The following is a 17439-nucleotide window of genomic DNA, read 5'->3' as shown; positions in this document are numbered from 1 at the left end:
TTTTGTCTCGTGCAGCGAAGACATTCCTTAATCGTGGGGTCTGTAGGGGTCCCCAATTTTCCTGTCATTTCCTTTCGACTATTTGCTAGATGAACTACGTAGATGCAGAGAGACCAAACAGTAATGAATGGGATCGATTATCTCGGTTCTCTCCCTTCATGTTTTGTTCTTGGCACTCTGCGATCCTCAGCGACGCCTCCGACACCTCCTCTCCCCGGGTCCGCCCCGCTCCGTCCCCGCATTGCAGTGCGCACGCGCCTTATCCCCCGCCCCAGTAGAGTGACGGGCGGCTTCAGCCAATGGCGTCGTGAGAAAGGTGGAGCGGCACCTCGTGGACTCCCCACGGATCCCGGTCTCTGAATATTTATGAGGGAAGCGGGCTAACGCCGCTTCTTGCCGAGGCCGGCGCCATGAAGTGAGAGCGGGGTCGGGGTTCGCTGCTCGCCGGGGTCTAAAAGATGGGGGGGACCAGTGGGTGCGCCCGGGGCCCGGGCGGGGCGCGGGGGTGCGGGAGGAGTGGGGTGAAGTTAGTCGCGGGGACCCACGGGGCGGTAACGAGGACGGTCAGCGAGGAGATGCCGAAGGGACCCGCGGGTCCTGGGGAAGCGGGGGATGCTCGGGGGGACCGGCTCCCGGCAGGTAACTCCTCTCGGCCGGACGACAGGGGAGTGCGGGGGCTGGAGAGGGGCCCAGGGGGTGGGGGACTGACCCTGCCCCCCAACCCCCCGCCGCCAGGCTCAACGTGGACGGGCTGCTGGTCTACTTCCCCTACGACTACATCTACCCGGAGCAGTTCTCTTACATGCTGGAGCTCAAACGCACACTGGACGCCAAGGTGGGGGGGCCCGGCCCTCGGCTTCCCACCTGACAAGTGGGACGGCCTCGCGTGCCTCTAAGACTGAACTTTCTGGACGTCTAGGTTTTAGGAATCTGAGGTCCTGAGGAGGCCAGCGCTCCCCAAACTCCTGGCATCTAAAATAATAGTTCATAAAAGCAGCACCTAACATTTATCAGAGGCTGCGCTGCTTTAGAGCCGGCTCTCGGGTGGGAAGCCTGGACCCACAGCCGTGTGCAGTTGGGTGAATCACTTAATCTCCCTGTTGCACGCTTTTCACGTGTGTGAAATGGGCTTCGTTAAGACTGCCTACCCTCAGAGGTTAGTGTGCAGGTTGTTAGGAGTTAATTCGGTAAGTAAGGCAGCAGTTCTTAACTGGGGATGATTTTGACCCCCCGAGGCAGTGTCCGGAGACATTCCTGGTTGTCCTACTAGTGGAGGGGGGCGGGTGCTACCGGCATCTAGCAGGTAGAGGCCATGGACTCTGCTAAACGTCCTGTAGTGCGTAGGACAGGCCCCCTCACCCCACAGCCAAGTAGTATCTGACCCCCAGATGTCCAGAGAGCCTAGGTTGAGAGATTCTGATGGAAGACCCTTAGAAGCAGTGCCAAGGGCTCCTGGGTGGCTCAGTTGGTTGAACTTTCCACTTTGGCTCAGGTCGTGATCTCCGGACTCCTGATTTCTAGCCTCGCATCTGCTCGCTGCTGTCAGCATGGAGCCTGCTTTGGATCCTCTGTCCCCCTTTCTCTCTGCCCCTTTCCCCCTTTGTGCGAGCATGCGCGCGCTTGTTCTCTGTCTCTCTCTCAAAAATAAATAAACGTTAAAAAAAAAAAAAAAGTAGTGTCAGGCACAGAGTAAGTGCTGTAAAAGGGTTTGCTAAATTAAAAGAAAAGGCAGGTCACTACCTGTTACCATGCTAAATGTATAACCCTCAGTTTCTCATTAGTCCTCACAGTAATTCTGTAAGGAAGTGCTTAGTAGGCCCATTTTATTTATTTACTTATTTAAAAAAAATTTTTTTTTAACGTTTATTTATTTTTGAGACAGAGAGAGACAGAGCATGAACGGGGGAGGGTCAGAGAGAGGGAGACACAGAAGTGGAAACAGGCTCCAGGCTCTGAGCTGTCAGCACAGAGCCTGACGCGGGGCTCGAACTCACGGACCACAAGATCATGACCTGAGCCGACGTCGGCCGCTTAACCGACTGAGCCACCCAGGCGCCCCTATTTACTTATTTTTAAAAATTTTATTTGCTTTTTTTTTTTTTTTTTTTTTTTTTTTCAACGTTTATTTATTTTTGGGACAGAGAGAGACAGAGCATGAACGGGGGAGGGGCAGAGAGAGAGGGAGACACAGAATCGGAAACAGGCTCCAGGCTCTGAGCCATCAGCCCAGAGCCTGACGCGGGGCTCGAACTCATGGACCGTGAGATCGTGACCTGGCTGAAGTCGGACGCTTAACCGACTGCGCCACCCAGGCGCCCCTTATTTGCTTTTTAAAGTAATCTCTATACCCAGTGTGGGGCTCAGACTCACAACCCCGAGATCAAGAGTCTCATGCTATTCCGACTGAGCCGGCCAGGCGCCCCTGGCCTGTTTTAGAGATGAGAATACCAAGGTCAGATGGGTGAAGGCACTTGCTATGACCACTCAACAACAAAGAGGTGGCCAAAGTGGGGTTCAAACCCACTGTCCCTGGGGCCTAGACTTTTAACTGCTGTTGTCCCTCTTATTTCAAGATGGTGGCATTCTGGGGGCAGTCCCCAGAGTTTGTGTCCCTGAAGTTCTGTCTGTCTCCACATGCAGGGTCATGGAGTCCTGGAGATGCCCTCAGGCACTGGGAAGACTGTGTCCCTGTTGGCCCTGATCATGGCATACCAGAGGGTAAGTGACCCCTGGGCCCGTGGAGGGGGAGGCAGAGGGAAGGCATCCAGCAGGGGCTGAGCCCGTTGTCATCATCGGCAGGCATATCCACTGGAGGTGACTAAACTCATCTACTGCTCGAGGACTGTGCCTGAGATTGAGAAGGTGAGCCAGGGCCAATCCCCGGCCAAGGCCAAGTTCCGTAGGATTTGTTGGTCCCTCCGGTGGTTGCTCCTGTAGCTGGGGGGTGTTGAGTTTGAGAGGCTGGGGGAGGGGCGGGGCCAGGCTGGGCACAGACTTGTGCTGGAGTCCTCCCTCCCTCCCTCCTTCACGGGAACAGGTGATCGAAGAGCTTCGAAAGTTGCTCCATTTCTATGAGAAGCAGGAGGGTGAGAAGCTGCCGTTTTTGGGGCTGGCTCTGAGCTCCCGGAAGAACCTGTGCATTCATCCCGAGGTGAGTGCCCTTTTCTCCCCTTTCCCCACGCCTCAGGGTTAGACCGCCATCCAACCAGGAATCCTAGATCCCTCGACCATACCTCTCAGGGTGATAGGCAGGAACCACACGCAGAATTCCCTCCTCACTCGTCAAACTCTGAGTCCTCATTCACGGCCCAAACACACATCCTCCCTAGCCTGAGAGAGGTTAAAAAAGGCACTTCCTGGAATCCAGCAGGCCTGGTTTCCTGGCTCTGAAACTTAATAGTCCTGTATTCTCGGATAGGTGGTTTCTATAGTCAGACTTCAGTCTTCCTTTCTGTAAAATGGGGGTAATTAGTTACCTGCTTCATATAGCTGTTGATAAGATTGGGCGAGGGGGTAGGGGGGTGGGTGAAATGGGCGAAGGGGGTCAGAATGTACAAACTTCCAGTTATAAAACACATAGGTCACGGGGTTGTAACGTATAGCATGTTGACTACAGTAAATAATACTGTATCATATATTTGAAGGTTGCTGAGAGAGTAGATCTTAAAAATTCTCATCGTAAGAAAAAATTGTGGGGTGCATGGCTGGGGTCGCTCAGTGGAGCATGCGACTCTTGATCTCCGGGGTCGTAAGTTTCAAGCCCCGCATTGGGCATAGAGCTTCCTTTAAAAAAAAAAAAAAAAAAAGAAAAGGAAAAGAATTGTAACTATGTGGTGACAGATATTAGCTGACTTATTGTGGTGGTCATTTTGCAGTATATACAGGCATCGAGTCCTTACATTGTACAGCCTGAAACATAGTGTTGTATGTCCATTATATCTCAATAATTAAAAAAAGATTAAGGGGTGCCTGGGTGGTTCAGTCGGTTAAACTCAGGTTATGATCTCACAGTTCGTGGGTTCGAGCCCCGCGTCGGGCTCTGTGCTGACCGCTCAGAGCCTGGAGCCTGCGTCAGATTCTGTGTCTTCCCTCTCTGCCCCTCCCGGCACTGTGTCTCTGAAAAATGAATAAATGTTACACATAAATAACTGATCGAGCGAGGTAATGTACGTATAGCCCTTAGCGTGTGCAAAAATCTAAAACATGACAAGTGACCATGCTATTTATATAATAATCTGTGACACGTAGAATATTACTTATTGTTAAGTTACGTTACAAAACCATCGGGGCTCATGGCCAAGCAGTGTTCTAAGCACTTTACGTGTGGTAAACGCGTGGAATATATATCATGACATTATTTGTGAGAACACGAGACATGATAGATGAGGTGGGTGATCATTAGAAGGAGCTCCAGCCTTGGGGCGCCTGGGTGGCTCAGTCGGCTAAGCGTCCGACTTCAGCTCAGGTCACGATCTTGCAGTTCGTGGGTTCGAGCCCCGCGTCGGGCTCTGCTGACAGCTCAGAAACTGGAGCCTGTTTCAGATTCTGTGTCTCCCTCTCTCTCTGACCCTCCCCCATTCATGCTGTATCTCTCTCTGTCTCAAAAATAAAAAAATAAAAACGTTAAAAAAAATTTTTTTTATTGAAAAAAAAAATTTAAAAAAAAAAAAAAAAAAAAAAAAAATTTTTTTTAATAAAAAAAAAAAAAGTAGCTCCAGCCTTGACAACTGATGAAATGGGAAGGGTGGGGGGAGGGTCAGCAGCCTCAGACGCTGCCCGGGGGCTGTGCTGGTGCCACCCGCAGAGGCTCAGAGGCTAGGCCAGGACAGTTCTCAAGGCCATCAGACCTCCTCTGATTCTTAGATTTGCCAAGGTTCTGGGTATTTTAGTATTTGTAAAGATAAAGCCGTTATCCTTAACCCACGCGCTAAAGATTCTTCAAAGCTTGATTTTTTTTAAAAAATTGAGGTGACATTGACATACAATGTTAGTTTCAGGTGGGCAGCGTAAAGATTTGGTACTTGTAGGGGCGCCTGGGTGGCTCAGTCGGTTAGACGTCCGACTTCAGCCCAGGTCACAATCTCGCGGTCCGTGAGTTCGAGCCCCGCGTCGGGCTCTGGGCTGATGGCTCAGAGCCTGGAACCTGCTTCTGATTCTGTGTCTCCCTCTCTCTCTGCCCCTCCCCTGTTTATGCTCTGTCTCTCTCTGTCTCAAAAATAAATAAACGTTAAAAGAAAATTAAAAAAAAAAAGATTTGGTACTTGTATAGTGTGCAAAATGATCACCATGGTTAAGTCTAGTTATATGTATCACTTTACGTAATTCCAAAAAATTTTTTTTGTCTCGTAATGAGAACTTTTCAGATCTCCCTTAGGAACTTGCAATAATGCAGTATGGTATTATGAACTATAGTCTCCGTGCTGTATGTTACATCCCTAGAACTCATTTATTTCAAACTGGAAGTTTGCCCTTTTTCATCCCCTTCACCCGTTTCTCACTCTCCTCCCCTGGCAACCACCAATCTGTTCTTTTTTTTTTTATATGTAAAGATTTTTTTTTTTTTTTAATGTTTGTTTATTTCTGAGGCAGAGACAGAGCATGAGCAATGGAGGGGCAGAGAGAGAGGGAGACACAGAATCCGAAGCAGGCTCCAGGCTCTGAGCTGTCAGCACAGAGCCCTACACAGGGCTCGAACTCACAAACCGTGAGATCATGACCCGAGCCCAAGTCGGTCGCTCAACCGACTGAGCCACCTAGGCGCCCCTAAAGATTTTTTTTTTTAAGTTTATTTATTTTGAGAGAGAGCGCATGCAAGTGTGTGAATGGGGGAGGGGCAGAGAGAGGGAGGGAGAGAGAATCCCAAGCAGGCTCTGAGCTCTGCCAGCACAGAGCCCAACGTGGGGCTCCCATCTCCCGAATCATGAGATCATGACCTGAGCCAAGATCAAGAGCCGGATGCTTCCCCAACTGAGCCATCCAGGTGCCCCTAAAGATTTTATTTCCTCACTGTTACTGTTTTTAAGTTTATTGGTGCGAGAGAGAGAGAGAGTGCACACGAATGTACAAGTGGGGGTGGGGCAGAGAGAGAGGGAAAGAGAATCCCAGGCAGACTCCACACTGACAGAGCGGAGCCCAGTGTGGGGCTCGAAATCATGAACTGTGAGATCATGATCTTAGCTGAAGTCGGGATGCTTAACCGACTGAGCCACCCCGGTGCCCCAAGATTTTATGTTTTAAGTAATTTCTATACCCAGCATTGGGCTCGAACTCACAATCCCAAGATCAGTGTAGGAGTCTAGCAGTTGCTCTCCTCTGATACCTCCTCGGTTAAGTTCGCAAGCGTCTTAACTGTTTAATAAGGAAACAAATTGAGGTTCAAGTTTCCCCACAATTCCCGATTCTCCAGACAGCCCCCCATCCCACCTAGCTGGTAGGTGTAGAGCCCCATGGTTGAGGAATGCTTGAGCTTCTTGGTGCTAAGATGCCCCCCGGCCGCCAGGTGATGCCCCTGCGCTTTGGGAAAGACGTCGACGGGAAATGCCACGGCCTCACGGCCTCCTACGTGCGCGCACAGTACCAGCAGGACCCCAGCCTGCCCCACTGCCGCTTCTACGAGGTGCCCGCCGAATGGGCTGAGGGAGGGAGGGCAGGAGGGTAAGCCGGCTGCGACAGCCGACCTCCCTGACCCTCGCTCCCCTCCCCCAGGAGTTTGACGTCCATGGGCGCCAGGTGCCCCTCCCTGCTGGCATCTACAACCTGGATGACCTGAAGGCCCTGGGGCGGCGCCAGGGCTGGTGCCCCTACTTCCTTGCCCGCTATTCGGTGAGAAGGCTGGGGGGCTGGGCAGAGGGGCGGGGGTGTGCGTTACGGCCTGGCTGCCTGTTTGTCGGTCTGTCTATCCATCAGCTCGTGTTTGTACCTTGCCCAGGTCTGGCCTGGCAAGACCTGGCCTTGCGTCTACGAGCCCGTGAGGGAGGCGGGTGCCGGGTGGGGGAGGGGCGGGGGGGGGGCAGGGCCGGGGTAACCATGCCCTCCTTGGCCCCTAGATCTTGCACGCCAACGTGGTGGTTTACAGCTACCACTACCTCTTGGACCCCAAGATCGCGGAGCTGGTCTCCAAGGAGCTGGCCCGGAAAGCTGTCGTGGTCTTCGACGAGGCCCACAACATCGGTGAGGCGGGAGGCAGAGGAGAGGAGAGACTCCGCCCCTCCGGCTGCCCGCCTGAGCCCGGCTCTCCCCCGTCTCCTCTCTAGACAACGTCTGCATCGACTCCATGAGTGTCAACATCACCCGCCGGACCCTCGACCGGTGCCAGGGCAACCTGGAGACCTTGCAGAAGACGGTGCTCAGGTGGGGCCTCGGGCGGCTGCTGGACCTGAACGCCCACCCTGCGCCCTGCCGTCTGGTTCCCGGCTTCTCCCGGGCCCCCGCTTTCTGCCCGACCTACTCCCGGGGACACCGGCCCTATCCCAGTGCCCCACCCTACCGCCCAGACATCCCCCACTCTTCCCACACCCGACCTCCCCTCCCCCCGCCCAGGATCAAGGAGACCGATGAGCAGCGTCTGCGGGAGGAGTACCGCCGCCTGGTGGAGGGGCTGCGCGAGGCCAGTGCGGCCCGGGAGACCGACGCCCACCTGGCCAACCCCGTGCTTCCCGACGAGGTGCTCCAGGGTGAGCTGCCTCTCCCTGCTGCCACCTGCCCCCGGTCCCACTCTCCCCGTGGTGGCGGCTGATTGCGTCTCCCCGCAGAGGCGGTTCCCGGCTCCATCCGCACGGCCGAGCACTTCCTGGGCTTCCTCCGGCGGCTGCTGGAGTACGTCAAGTGGCGGCTGCGGGTACAGCACGTGGTGCAGGAGAGCCCCCCCGCCTTCCTGAGCGGCCTGGCCCAGCGTGTGTGCATCCAGCGCAAGCCCCTCAGGTGTGGCCCCCCACGGCTGGGGGCGTCCGGTCCCCGCGGGGGTTCGGGGCCTCCCCGAGCCCCGTCCTCTGTGCCCGGGGCCGCCGCGAGGCCGGTGTCAGGAGTGAGTGACGGGCGCAGAGCGAGCGTGTGCGCTGACTCGGCAGACCGGGCAGATCCCCGGGGAGGTCGGAGCTGGCCCCGTGTCCCTGTGTGTGTCGGGCGGGAAACCGGCAGGCAACGCGTGGCTTAACCAGAGAGCTTGATGGAGGCGCGACTGACAGAGGCGGGCAGGGCAGGAGGTCCGACAGGGGTCCTGGACCCTCGTCCTGCTCAGGTATTTCCGCCTGAGGCCACGGTGGCAGGGGAGGGACGGCCCCGGAGGGGGCTCCTGACAAGCTCCAGCAGGGTGGGAGCTGGGGGGAAATGCTGTAGGTCCCTTGGACCCCTGTCGCCTCCTACTGGTGCTTGTCTTCGTCCCCAAGAAGCCTGACGGCAGGGACCAGGAATACCCCCCCCCCCGCCCCCCCAAGCCAGGCAGTCTGGCGGGGATGATCCCTAGCACGGAACAAGCAGAGGATGGACCTGGGAGAGGGGTGGGGCCTCCTGTACTTTCCTTGGGCCGTTTTGCATAAGTCATTGGTCTTCTCTGAACCTCAGTTTCCTCTTTTGTTCCAACGGGTCAGAGGGCCGTCACGTTCACTCCCGGGTTTCTGGGGTGGTGAAATGAGAAAGCACTGACAGAAGTAACTTACTTGCCCTGTCTTGAGCACTGGTGATGAGCTAAGCACTTCACGCTCTGCATCTTGTGGGAGCTCAGGAGGGCGCTCCTGTGCTGCAGAGGTGGACGGTGTGGCCTAGAGAGGGGAAGCCACTGCCCGGGGTCACCCGGCACTTTGTGGGCCAGTTGTGCGAAGCCAGGTCCTTAGGGCTCCAAAGCCGCTCACTGCCCTGCCTCTGAGGGGCTGGGGCGGCCCTCGGGGTGGCTCTGTCTGTCCCCAGACCAGGATGACCAGGGTGAGCATGGCTGGGATTGGGGAGCTCAAAGGGGGCGCCTGATCCAGCCGGGGTGGGGACGTACAGATGACAGACTTGAAGCGGTGGCATTCGGAGGCAGGTTCTAAAGCTCTGAGCATCCACCGGGCTCTGAAACCAGGCGTTCCCGCTCCATGACCTGCCCTTGAGGGGCGACAGCCTCAAGCCTGACCATCGGTCAGGTGACTGGGTGGCCTTGTGTGTGAGGGCTGGCGACACGGCGTACGTGAGATTGTTCTCTGTGAGTACGCGGGGCTCTGATGCTTGGATGTGCCACCACGGTGGCCAGGTGTGACTGACACGGTGTGACAGGTCGTGGGTGTGAGTGCGTGCAGCCGTGCGGGATTCGGGCTGTGACTGGGATTCTGGGTGTGCTCGTGGGTCTCCTCTTTTGACCAAGAGCCTGCACGGGGTGGTGCGGCCGTGTGTGATGTATGATCGCGGGACTCTGGACGTATGACGCGTGACTTCTCTGCGTGCGCTATCCTACGGCTGTGGCTCTGCGTGATGGGCAGTTGTACGGTGTGGGGACACGGGGGTGACTGAAACAGCCCCGGTCTCTGCCCTCGCGGAGCACCCGCTCGCCCGGGGAGACCGATGTGTGACCGAGTGCTGGCGAGGGCGGAGGAGGTCGCTGGTCCTGTTGGCTCTCTGCCGCCACCCTGACCCCGTCCGGCCTTTGCACCAGATTCTGTGCCGAACGCCTCCGCTCCCTGCTGCACACCCTGGAGATCGCCGACCTCGCTGACTTCTCTCCCCTCACCCTCCTCGCTAACTTCGCCACCCTCGTCAGCACCTACGCCAAGGGTAAGCTCGTCTTCTCCTACCTCTGCCAGGCCCCCCGGCAGCTGGAATCGGGAGCCCGGCAGAGTCAGAGAGTTGTCGGTGAGACTTAGACTTTCAGGACCTTGTAGGGCTGGGCTCGGGAGTTTGGGCTTTATTTCGAGCGCAGTGAGGACCCACAGGTAGTTCTTGGGTTAGCGCAAGCCTCGTGCTCAGATTTGTATTTTCGAGCTTCAAATGGAGTAGGATGGGGGACGAGGCCAGAGAAACTCTGTGGGGTCCCTCACGCTGTTGGGTGTGGTAAGGGGTGGGCCTTTCTACTGCCGGGAAGTAGGGAGCCATGGCAGGTTCTGAGCAAGGGAGGGGTAGGGGCCTGGGGAAGGACGGGAGGACGGGAGGGGCTGGAGGGAGATGTGGGACCTGGTGTCTGGGGTTGGGGGGGGGGCAGCGAGGCGGGGGGGTGGGGAGCAAGGAGCCGAGTGCGCGGCTCAGGTTTCCAGCTTGCCAGGGAGAGGGGATGTTGTTCCCGTTCCCGAGGCTTTGCTGGGCAGCACGTGTTAGGCTGGCCAAGGGCTCAGTCTGATCCCCAGGGATTACTGCTCTGTCCCGGAAACCAGGTCGGACTTCCTGACACCCTGCAGCAGGACGGAGAGTCTGTGCCCCGACCCCGGTGCACATCAGTAGCAAGTCCCACTGCAAGCTTCCTTCCGTACCCCTCTCTCCTGCCCCAGCCCACCTTCTTCCGGGGCTGGCTTTCTCGTCTCTTCCCGCCCACTGGCGCCTCCCGTTCCTTGACCTGGAACATCTTGCCCGATGCTGCTCGGCCCCCAGCTACCTCCCACTCATCCTTCAGTTTGGCTGGTTACGGATGGCCCCTGTTCGAGGAAGCCCTTCCTGACCCCAGGCTGCGTCAGGCTCAACCCTGTCTGGTCACCTGGTCACTCACTGGGGAGAGGACTGTGTCCCCATCGTTAGACTGCGAGCCCTGAGAGGGCAGGGCCAGAGCTGTCTTGGTTCCCACTGTGTCCCCAGTACAGAGCTGGGCGTAGAGAACTTTTTTTTTTTTAAACTAGGTGAAATTGAGTATGTGAGTTCATTCATTCACCTATTTTTTTTTTTTTTTTTTTTTTTTTTTTTGATGCTTGTCTTAGTGTGTGTGCATGCACACACAGGAGAGAAGCAGGGAAAGAGGGAGCGAGAATCCCAAGCAGGCTCCGCACTGCCGGTGCAAAGCCCTACACGGGGCACAAGCCCCCAAACTGTGAGATCATGACCTGAACCGAAACCAAGGGTCAGTGGCTCAACCAACCGAGACACCCAGACGACCCCATTCACCTGTTTTTTGTTTTGTTTTTTTTTTCAACAAACAGGCCAGGCCCCGCACTGGGGAAGTGACAGGAATCAAGAGGGACCTCATTTCTGACCTCCTGGAACTTATATTGTAGAAAGGAAGACAGGTAGCAAAGACTCAGATAAGAAAGATGATTCTAAAAAGGGATCGTTTTCTAAAAAAGGAGAAACAAAAACATTGCCTGTTGGAGCATGCCTGCGGTGGCCGGGGTGACCAGGGGAGGCCTGAGGCGTGGACATTTAAGCGGAGTCCCAAATGACCAAATGGAACCAGCTGCCTTGGGAATCCTTTCGGACTGTGGGTCCAGCAAGTGCAAAGGCCCTGGGGTGGAGTGAGCCCGGTGGTTTTTGAAAGTTAGGAGGCCTGTGAGTGAGGAAATGGAGTCAGCATGGCAGGGTCCTGGATGATTTTGCACCTTGAGAGGGGTGTGGGGAGCTATACCGGGCTTCTGAGCAGGGCAGGGATATGACCTGACTTAGGATTTCACAGGGTCTCTCTGGCTGCTGGGAAGGGAGCGGGGGTGGGAGCTGGAAGCCCAGTGAGGTGGTGACTGCAGTGGTCCAGGCCAGAGGTGATGGTCTTGGGAAGGGGGTTGGAGGAGTGGTCAGGCTGCAGATGGGCTTTGGAGGCAGAGCTGACCAGCCTTATGGGTTGGATAGATCTAGGGGAAAGGCTCCAGGCTTTGGCTTGAGTGGCGGGGTGGGTTCTCGTGGCTCTGGGAGAGTCAGGAGTAAACCTTTGGTGCTCTCTGTTCGTGATGCTGAGTGGGTGTCGGCTCTGGGAGAAGCGGACAGGTTGGGGCGTATGTTGGACTCTGGATGCCTGGGCCTGAAGCTGGGGCAAAGGGTTGGTGGTCCCCGTCACTAATGGAGGAGGGTGTGGCCGGGTGGGCGTGGCTCCGACTAGTGACCTGGAATCTTCCTGGCTCGTAGGTTTCACCATCATCATCGAGCCCTTTGATGACAGGACCCCCACCATTGCCAACCCCATCCTGCACTTCAGGTGAGACCCCACCCCAGTGGGGGGTGTGAACGGACCACAGGGGCCCCAGCGTGGCCCTCGACACCCTCTTCTGCTTCCTGCAGCTGCATGGACGCTTCCCTGGCCATCAAACCCGTGTTCGAGCGCTTCCAGTCTGTCATCATCACATCTGGGGTGAGGACCCTTTTCTGCCCCCAGTCCCCAGCCCCCCATTGTGGGGTTCCTGGCCCAGTCCTGCTGAGGTCCCGCCTGCTGTCTCTGCTACAGACGCTGTCCCCACTGGACATCTACCCCAAGATTCTGGACTTCCATCCTGTCACCATGGCAACCTTCACCATGACGCTGGCCCGGGTGTGCCTCTGCCCGATGGTGCGTGGGAGAGGGTGGGTGCTGGGGCAGGGGAGATGGGAATGGGGGCCGCCTTTCCTCCCTCTGTGCTGTTGCTTAGGCAGGAGAGTTTTACAGCTGAGGGCACAGACTCTGGATTCAGAGACAGACCTGGGGTTGATGTCCCGGTAGGGAGGACTTTCCAAGCCTCAGTTTTAATCTGTAAAATGGGAATGCATCCTCTCTGACGTCCCAGGCTGCTTGAGGGGATAGTGAGATAAAGGGCATAAAACGCTTCTGCAGCCCAGGGCCTGCCAGTAGGCACTCAGTCAACATCTCGGTTAACATGGCTTTGCCTGGTGCGTCATCGGGCCGTAACGTTGGCGAGTGACCTTTCTGCTTTGCCTCAGTTTCCTTTGTAAACAGGTATCAAAACATGGGCCCTCCGTCCTTTATCTGAATCCCTTGGGCCAGACGTATTTTATTTTTTTAAAGCTTATTTTGTGAGAGAGAGCGCGCGAGCGGGGGGGGGGGGGCAGAGAGGGGGAGAGAGAGAATCTCAAGCAGGCTCTGCACTGCCAGCACAGAGCCCAGCGTGGGGCTTGAACTCCCGAACCGTGAGATCATGACCTGAGCTGAGATCAAGAGTCAGACGCTTAACCAACTGAGCCACCCAGGTGCCCTGGCCAGGTGTATGTTAGAATTGAGACTTTTCCTGGGGCACCTGGGTGGCTCAGTTGGTTGTCTGACTTCGGCTCAGGTCATGATCTCACTGCTTGTGAGTTTGAGCCCTGCATTGGGCTCTGTGTTGACAGCTCAGAGCCTGGAGCCTGCTTCGGATTCTGTGTCTCCGGCTTTCTACCCCTCGCCCGCTACTGCGCGCTCGCTCGCTCTCAAAAATAAACGTTAAAAAAAAAATTTAGAATTGAGACTTTTCTAGACTTTAAAAACAAAGCACGTGCCGTGTGGTATGTCAACATGGCCAGCGGGGTCTGGGCAGCTCCCTCCAGTGCAAGTCGTGTTTTAGGAGGAAGAGGTTTTAAGACGTCAATGGGAGGCAAGCCGGGACTCTGAACAGACTCCGGTCGGAGCAGATTCTGCTGTCGTACGTGTTTGTGCCGAATTCAAATAGCTGGAGTTTCTGGAGTTTTTTGGCTCTTGGAATTGCCCTTGGGGGTCGTGGACCGGTGGTGACCGCGTACTGCGTTGTGGTTTTGTGGAGGTGCCTCGGGAGGGACGCGCCAGGGGCTGGTGGCTGTCGAGGTCGGGGTGACACGTTCTCCTGGAGCCGCCTGACCTCGAGGCTGGGGCCGGTAGAATACACTTGCTGGTTAGCGACACGGACAGACGGGTTCAGTCCTGCCTCTGCCGTTTATTTGCCGTGTGACCTTGGGCAGGCAACTCACCTTCTCAGAGCCTTAGGTCATTCATCTGTGCCGGGCAGATAACAGTGTAGTTGAGGGTTCGTTCAGTGACATTGCGTCTATAAAAAGCTGAGCACAGCACTAGCTGGCAGCGAACACATTAGAGTGGTGACTGCCAGTTGCTTACCATGATGGCTCTCGCTCTCTCCAGATCATCGGTCGGGGCAATGACCAGGTGGCCATCAGCTCCAAATTTGAGACCCGGGAAGATATTGGTATGCTGCTCGCGGGGCTGGGTGCATGGGTTGCGAGAGGGGAGGTGTATCAATGGGCTGAGTCATGCCGCAGTAACAAATAGCCCTGAATCAGAGTGGCTTAACACGGAGGGTGCTTCTTGGTTCTTGCTCGTGGTGTGTGCCATTGTGGGTTGGGCGGTGGGGGCCTCCCCAGGTGTCCCCTCCCTCTGGGCACCTTCACTGTTGGACACATCGTGGCGGTGGGGAGATGTGACGGGAGGGATCCTGGTGATCGTGCTGTGCCTCCTAAAGGCGTTCGGCCCCCAGAAGTGACTCCCGGCCACTCATTTCATTGATCAAGACGAGTCACGTGGCCACACCTAACCTGAGGGGTCCGCCCACGGGGCTGGAAAGAGAAGTGGAGTGTGTGTGAACAGCCCTGCGGCCTCCGTGGGGTTTCTGGGGACCCCGAGTTGAAGATAGGGCACTAGAGGGGCGCCTGAGTAGCTCAGTCTCAGCTCAGGTCTTGAGCTCAGGGTCGTGAGTTCAAGTGGAGCCTACTTTAAAAAAAAAAACCAAAAAGCCAAAACCAGGGCATTAGGGAGAAGCGCTCTGACAGGGAGTGGGGAGGACGACCGAGGCCGCCCTCCGACCCCTCCCAGCGGTGATCCGGAACTACGGGAACCTCCTGCTGGAGATGTCCGCCGTGGTCCCCGACGGCATCGTGGCCTTCTTCACCAGCTACCAGTACATGGAGAGCACCGTGGCCTCCTGGTACGAGCAGGTACGCCCAGCCGCCCCCTCCCCGGAAGTCCCCTCTTCCCTCAGCGTGTTTCCTTTGTCTTGCGTTCTGAGTGGCGACGGGCACCACAGGTGACGGGACAGCGTGTGGAACACAGCGAACAGTTCGAAGAATACACAGTGTGTACCCTTGCACGTGCCTCTCCCCCCTCCCCCCCTCCAGGCTAAAAACTCGAGCCCCTGCTAGGCAGTGTGTGGGTGAGGTCATGGGCCTTCTGGAAAAGGGGCTCAGGCACAGCTGGGCACCGGGTGGCTGCTGTGACCTCTCTCCTGGTGCACCCAGGAACAGAGCGGGGGGGAGGGGCCTCATCCTCTCGGCCAAGACCTTCGTCTTGTCCTCACGTGGGCGCTTCCCGCACGGTGGGGAAGGTGGCTTCCGGCCACCTGAATCCACATCCTGAGTGGTGTCCTCTTTAAGAAGACTTCGCCTGGCCCAGGGTCACCAAGGTGGTCTCGTGTGTGTCTTCTAGAAGCCTTGTGGTTCTGGCTTTCACATCTGGGTCTGTGAGTTACTTCAGGTTCGTCCTTGTGTAGGGGGTAAGGTCAGGGCCCAGGTTCTTTTTTCTCCGTGTGGAGAAGTGGAAGGCACTCTCCCCACTGGAGACGGACACAGGTACGGATGACCTGTGTGGGGGTGCGTTTCTGGACCCTCTGGTCTGTCCCCGTGTCCGTCCTTGATCTCACCCAGTTAAACGCAGTGTCACAGGAAATCCCTGGGCAGCCTCTGTTTGGCTCTGCCTGACCTACATCAGCCTCTCTACTAACCACCAGCCGGGGGCCGGAGTGTCCCAGTGGGCCACCTCGGACCATACGGCTGCCCCACTTGTCCGAAGGATGGCGTGCGGGGGTTGCCCCCCCACCCGCCGCCGATCACAGAGCTTCCCACAAGGAAGGCTGAAGGAAGGTGCAAGGCTGGCGCACAGGAGCTGGGGCAGAGCTGGGTTTAGCCAGGATGCCTCTGCCCTTAGTCCACTTCCGGCCCACCCGCAGCCCGACCTGCCTGGTGTCCTTCCCTAGGGCATTCTCGAAAACATCCAGAGGAACAAGCTGCTCTTCATCGAGACACAAGATGGGGCCGAGACCAGTGTCGCCCTGGAGAAGTACCAGGAGGTAGGTAGGGACGTGGGGGATGCCAGGAGACTGCGCACAGAGGGCCTGAAGGAGGCGGCTCCGAGGGCACGCAGCTCCTGTCTCGGCCTCCCCTCCCCAGGCCTGCGAGAACGGCCGCGGAGCCATCCTGCTGTCAGTGGCCCGAGGCAAAGTGTCCGAGGGAATTGACTTTGGTGAGTGGACTAGCTCCCCCCCCCCCCCCCCCCCCGTGTCTGCGTGGAGCTCTGGCTGTTTCTGGTGCCCCAGGCGACAGCACCCTCCCCCCTCGCCTGGGCACACACCAGGATCTCCCCTTCCTGAGTCCCGAGTACCCGGTGGGGCCCTCAGAGCGTAGCTGTGCTCTTCCCATTGAGACAGCACGACCTCCTGGCCCACGCAAGGTCAGGCCACCCCGGTAACCCCGTGCCCCTCCTGTGCTCGCCCCCCAGTGCACCACTACGGGAGGGCCGTCATCATGTTTGGTGTTCCCTACGTCTACACCCAGAGCCGCATTCTCAAGGTGAGCAGCCCCCGGGGGGCGCTAGGATGTTAGGGCCCCTCGGGCCATCCCCTGGAATGGGTGCCGGGTGGAGGGGGCCGGAGGGACCGCTCTGCCACCTTCTCACCGGCAGGCGCGGCTGGAGTACCTGCGGGACCAGTTCCAGATCCGAGAGAACGACTTTCTCACCTTCGATGCCATGCGCCACGCAGCCCAGTGTGTGGGTCGGGCCATCAGGGGCAAGACGGACTATGGCCTCATGGTCTTTGCCGATAAGGTGGGGGTTCAGGGGCCTCTGGCTGCCAGGGTGCTCCCCCCTCTTCCAGAGGGTGAGGGAGGCCTGGGCTCCCCCCCCCCCCACACCCCCAGGGTCCTGATGTCTATCCTCTCTCCCTTGCCTGCCTGCCGAAAGCGGTTCGCCCGGGCAGACAAGCGCGGGAAGCTTCCCCGCTGGATCCAGGAGCACCTCACTGACGCCAACCTCAACCTGACGGTGGATGAGGGGGTCCAGGTCGCCAAGTACTTCCTGAGGCAGATGGCTCAGCCCTTCCACCGGGTGAGCTGGACATGGCTAAGCCCCTCGTCCAGGAAGGTCCCTTGACTTTCTCAACCCTAGCCTGCCCCCCACAGAGAGGCCTTTGGAATGGGGGCCCCGTGGGGCGTCTGTAGTGATCGGGCAGGGGTGTGGGAGTCCGGCCGGCTCCCCTCTCCCTCCCTCAGGCCTGTTTTGGCCTGCCAGGGATGGTACGTTCCCCATCGGACAGGTGTTTCTAAAGCCCCAGTAGGCCCGATACAGGCCACTTCCTGTCACTACTGGTGTTCAAGTCTTGGATCCCTGAGTCCCGTGGGGAAGCGCTACACCGCCTGCCCCTGACCTGATCACTCTGTCCCCTCCAGGAGGACCAGCTGGGCCTGTCCCTGCTCAGCCTGGAGCAGCTGGAATCGGAGGAGACGCTGCGGAGGATAGAGCAGATTGCTCAGCAGCTGTAGCTCAGGGCAGGGACTGCAGAGTCCTACCTGGCCCTGGGTCCCAGCAGCCCGGAAGTCGCCCGGGGTCCTTGCACGAAGCCGCAG

The 17439-nt window shown here is 57.4% G+C and overlaps 1 protein-coding gene and 1 long non-coding RNA gene across 4 annotated transcripts; one reads left to right on the top strand and one right to left on the bottom strand.

Annotated features, from left to right (window-relative positions):
* The first annotated feature begins 328 nt into the window (after window positions 1–328).
* On the top strand, window positions 329–17402 carry ERCC2 (ERCC excision repair 2, TFIIH core complex helicase subunit). 3 transcript variants are annotated; one of them, XM_086690100.1, is made up of 23 exons: window positions 329–415; window positions 736–835; window positions 2641–2718; window positions 2800–2862; window positions 3038–3151; window positions 6500–6616; window positions 6706–6822; window positions 7047–7170; window positions 7254–7350; window positions 7540–7673; window positions 7752–7920; window positions 9623–9741; window positions 12001–12070; window positions 12154–12223; window positions 12317–12418; window positions 13952–14015; window positions 14639–14760; window positions 15795–15887; window positions 15988–16060; window positions 16316–16386; window positions 16499–16642; window positions 16778–16921; window positions 17263–17402. In XM_086690100.1, the coding sequence occupies exons 1-23, from the start codon at window positions 411–413 to the stop codon at window positions 17353–17355; spliced, it is 2283 nt and encodes a 760-aa protein (XP_086546226.1). In that variant the 5' UTR covers window positions 329–410; the 3' UTR covers window positions 17356–17402. The 3 variants fall into 3 exon arrangements, 2 of the variants coding, with proteins under 2 accessions (XP_086546226.1, XP_086546227.1); XM_086690101.1 differs by lacking the exon at window positions 329–415 and adding an exon at window positions 497–639; XR_015244950.1 differs by lacking the exons at window positions 16778–16921; window positions 17263–17402 and having other exon boundaries at window positions 14596–14760; window positions 16499–16560.
* LOC147573664 (uncharacterized) lies at window positions 13302–14607 on the bottom strand. Its single transcript, XR_015244951.1, has 2 exons — window positions 13928–14607; window positions 13302–13807 (listed from the first exon to the last, which is right to left on the bottom strand). It is a non-coding gene; the product is annotated as an uncharacterized LOC147573664 (long non-coding RNA).
* Window positions 17403–17439: the final 37 nt, after the last annotated feature.

The sequence above is a fragment of the Puma concolor genome, chromosome E2 (genome assembly GCF_028749965.1).
Source record: "Puma concolor isolate L17-30 chromosome E2, mPumCon1.1.hap2, whole genome shotgun sequence".
Taxonomy (NCBI): domain Eukaryota; kingdom Metazoa; phylum Chordata; class Mammalia; order Carnivora; family Felidae; genus Puma; species Puma concolor.
Note: the sequence above shows the minus strand (reverse complement) of the source record. Positions and strands in the feature narration are given on the sequence as shown.

Bases quoted from the DNA above. Each gene is read 5' to 3' on its own strand.
- ERCC2 (XM_086690100.1), top strand. The intron at 836-2,640 runs GTGGGGGGGCCC...CTCCACATGCAG, and splicing joins AACGCACACTGGACGCCAAG to GGTCATGGAGTCCTGGAGAT. The intron at 14,761-15,794 runs GTACGCCCAGCC...GTCCTTCCCTAG, and splicing joins TGGCCTCCTGGTACGAGCAG to GGCATTCTCGAAAACATCCA.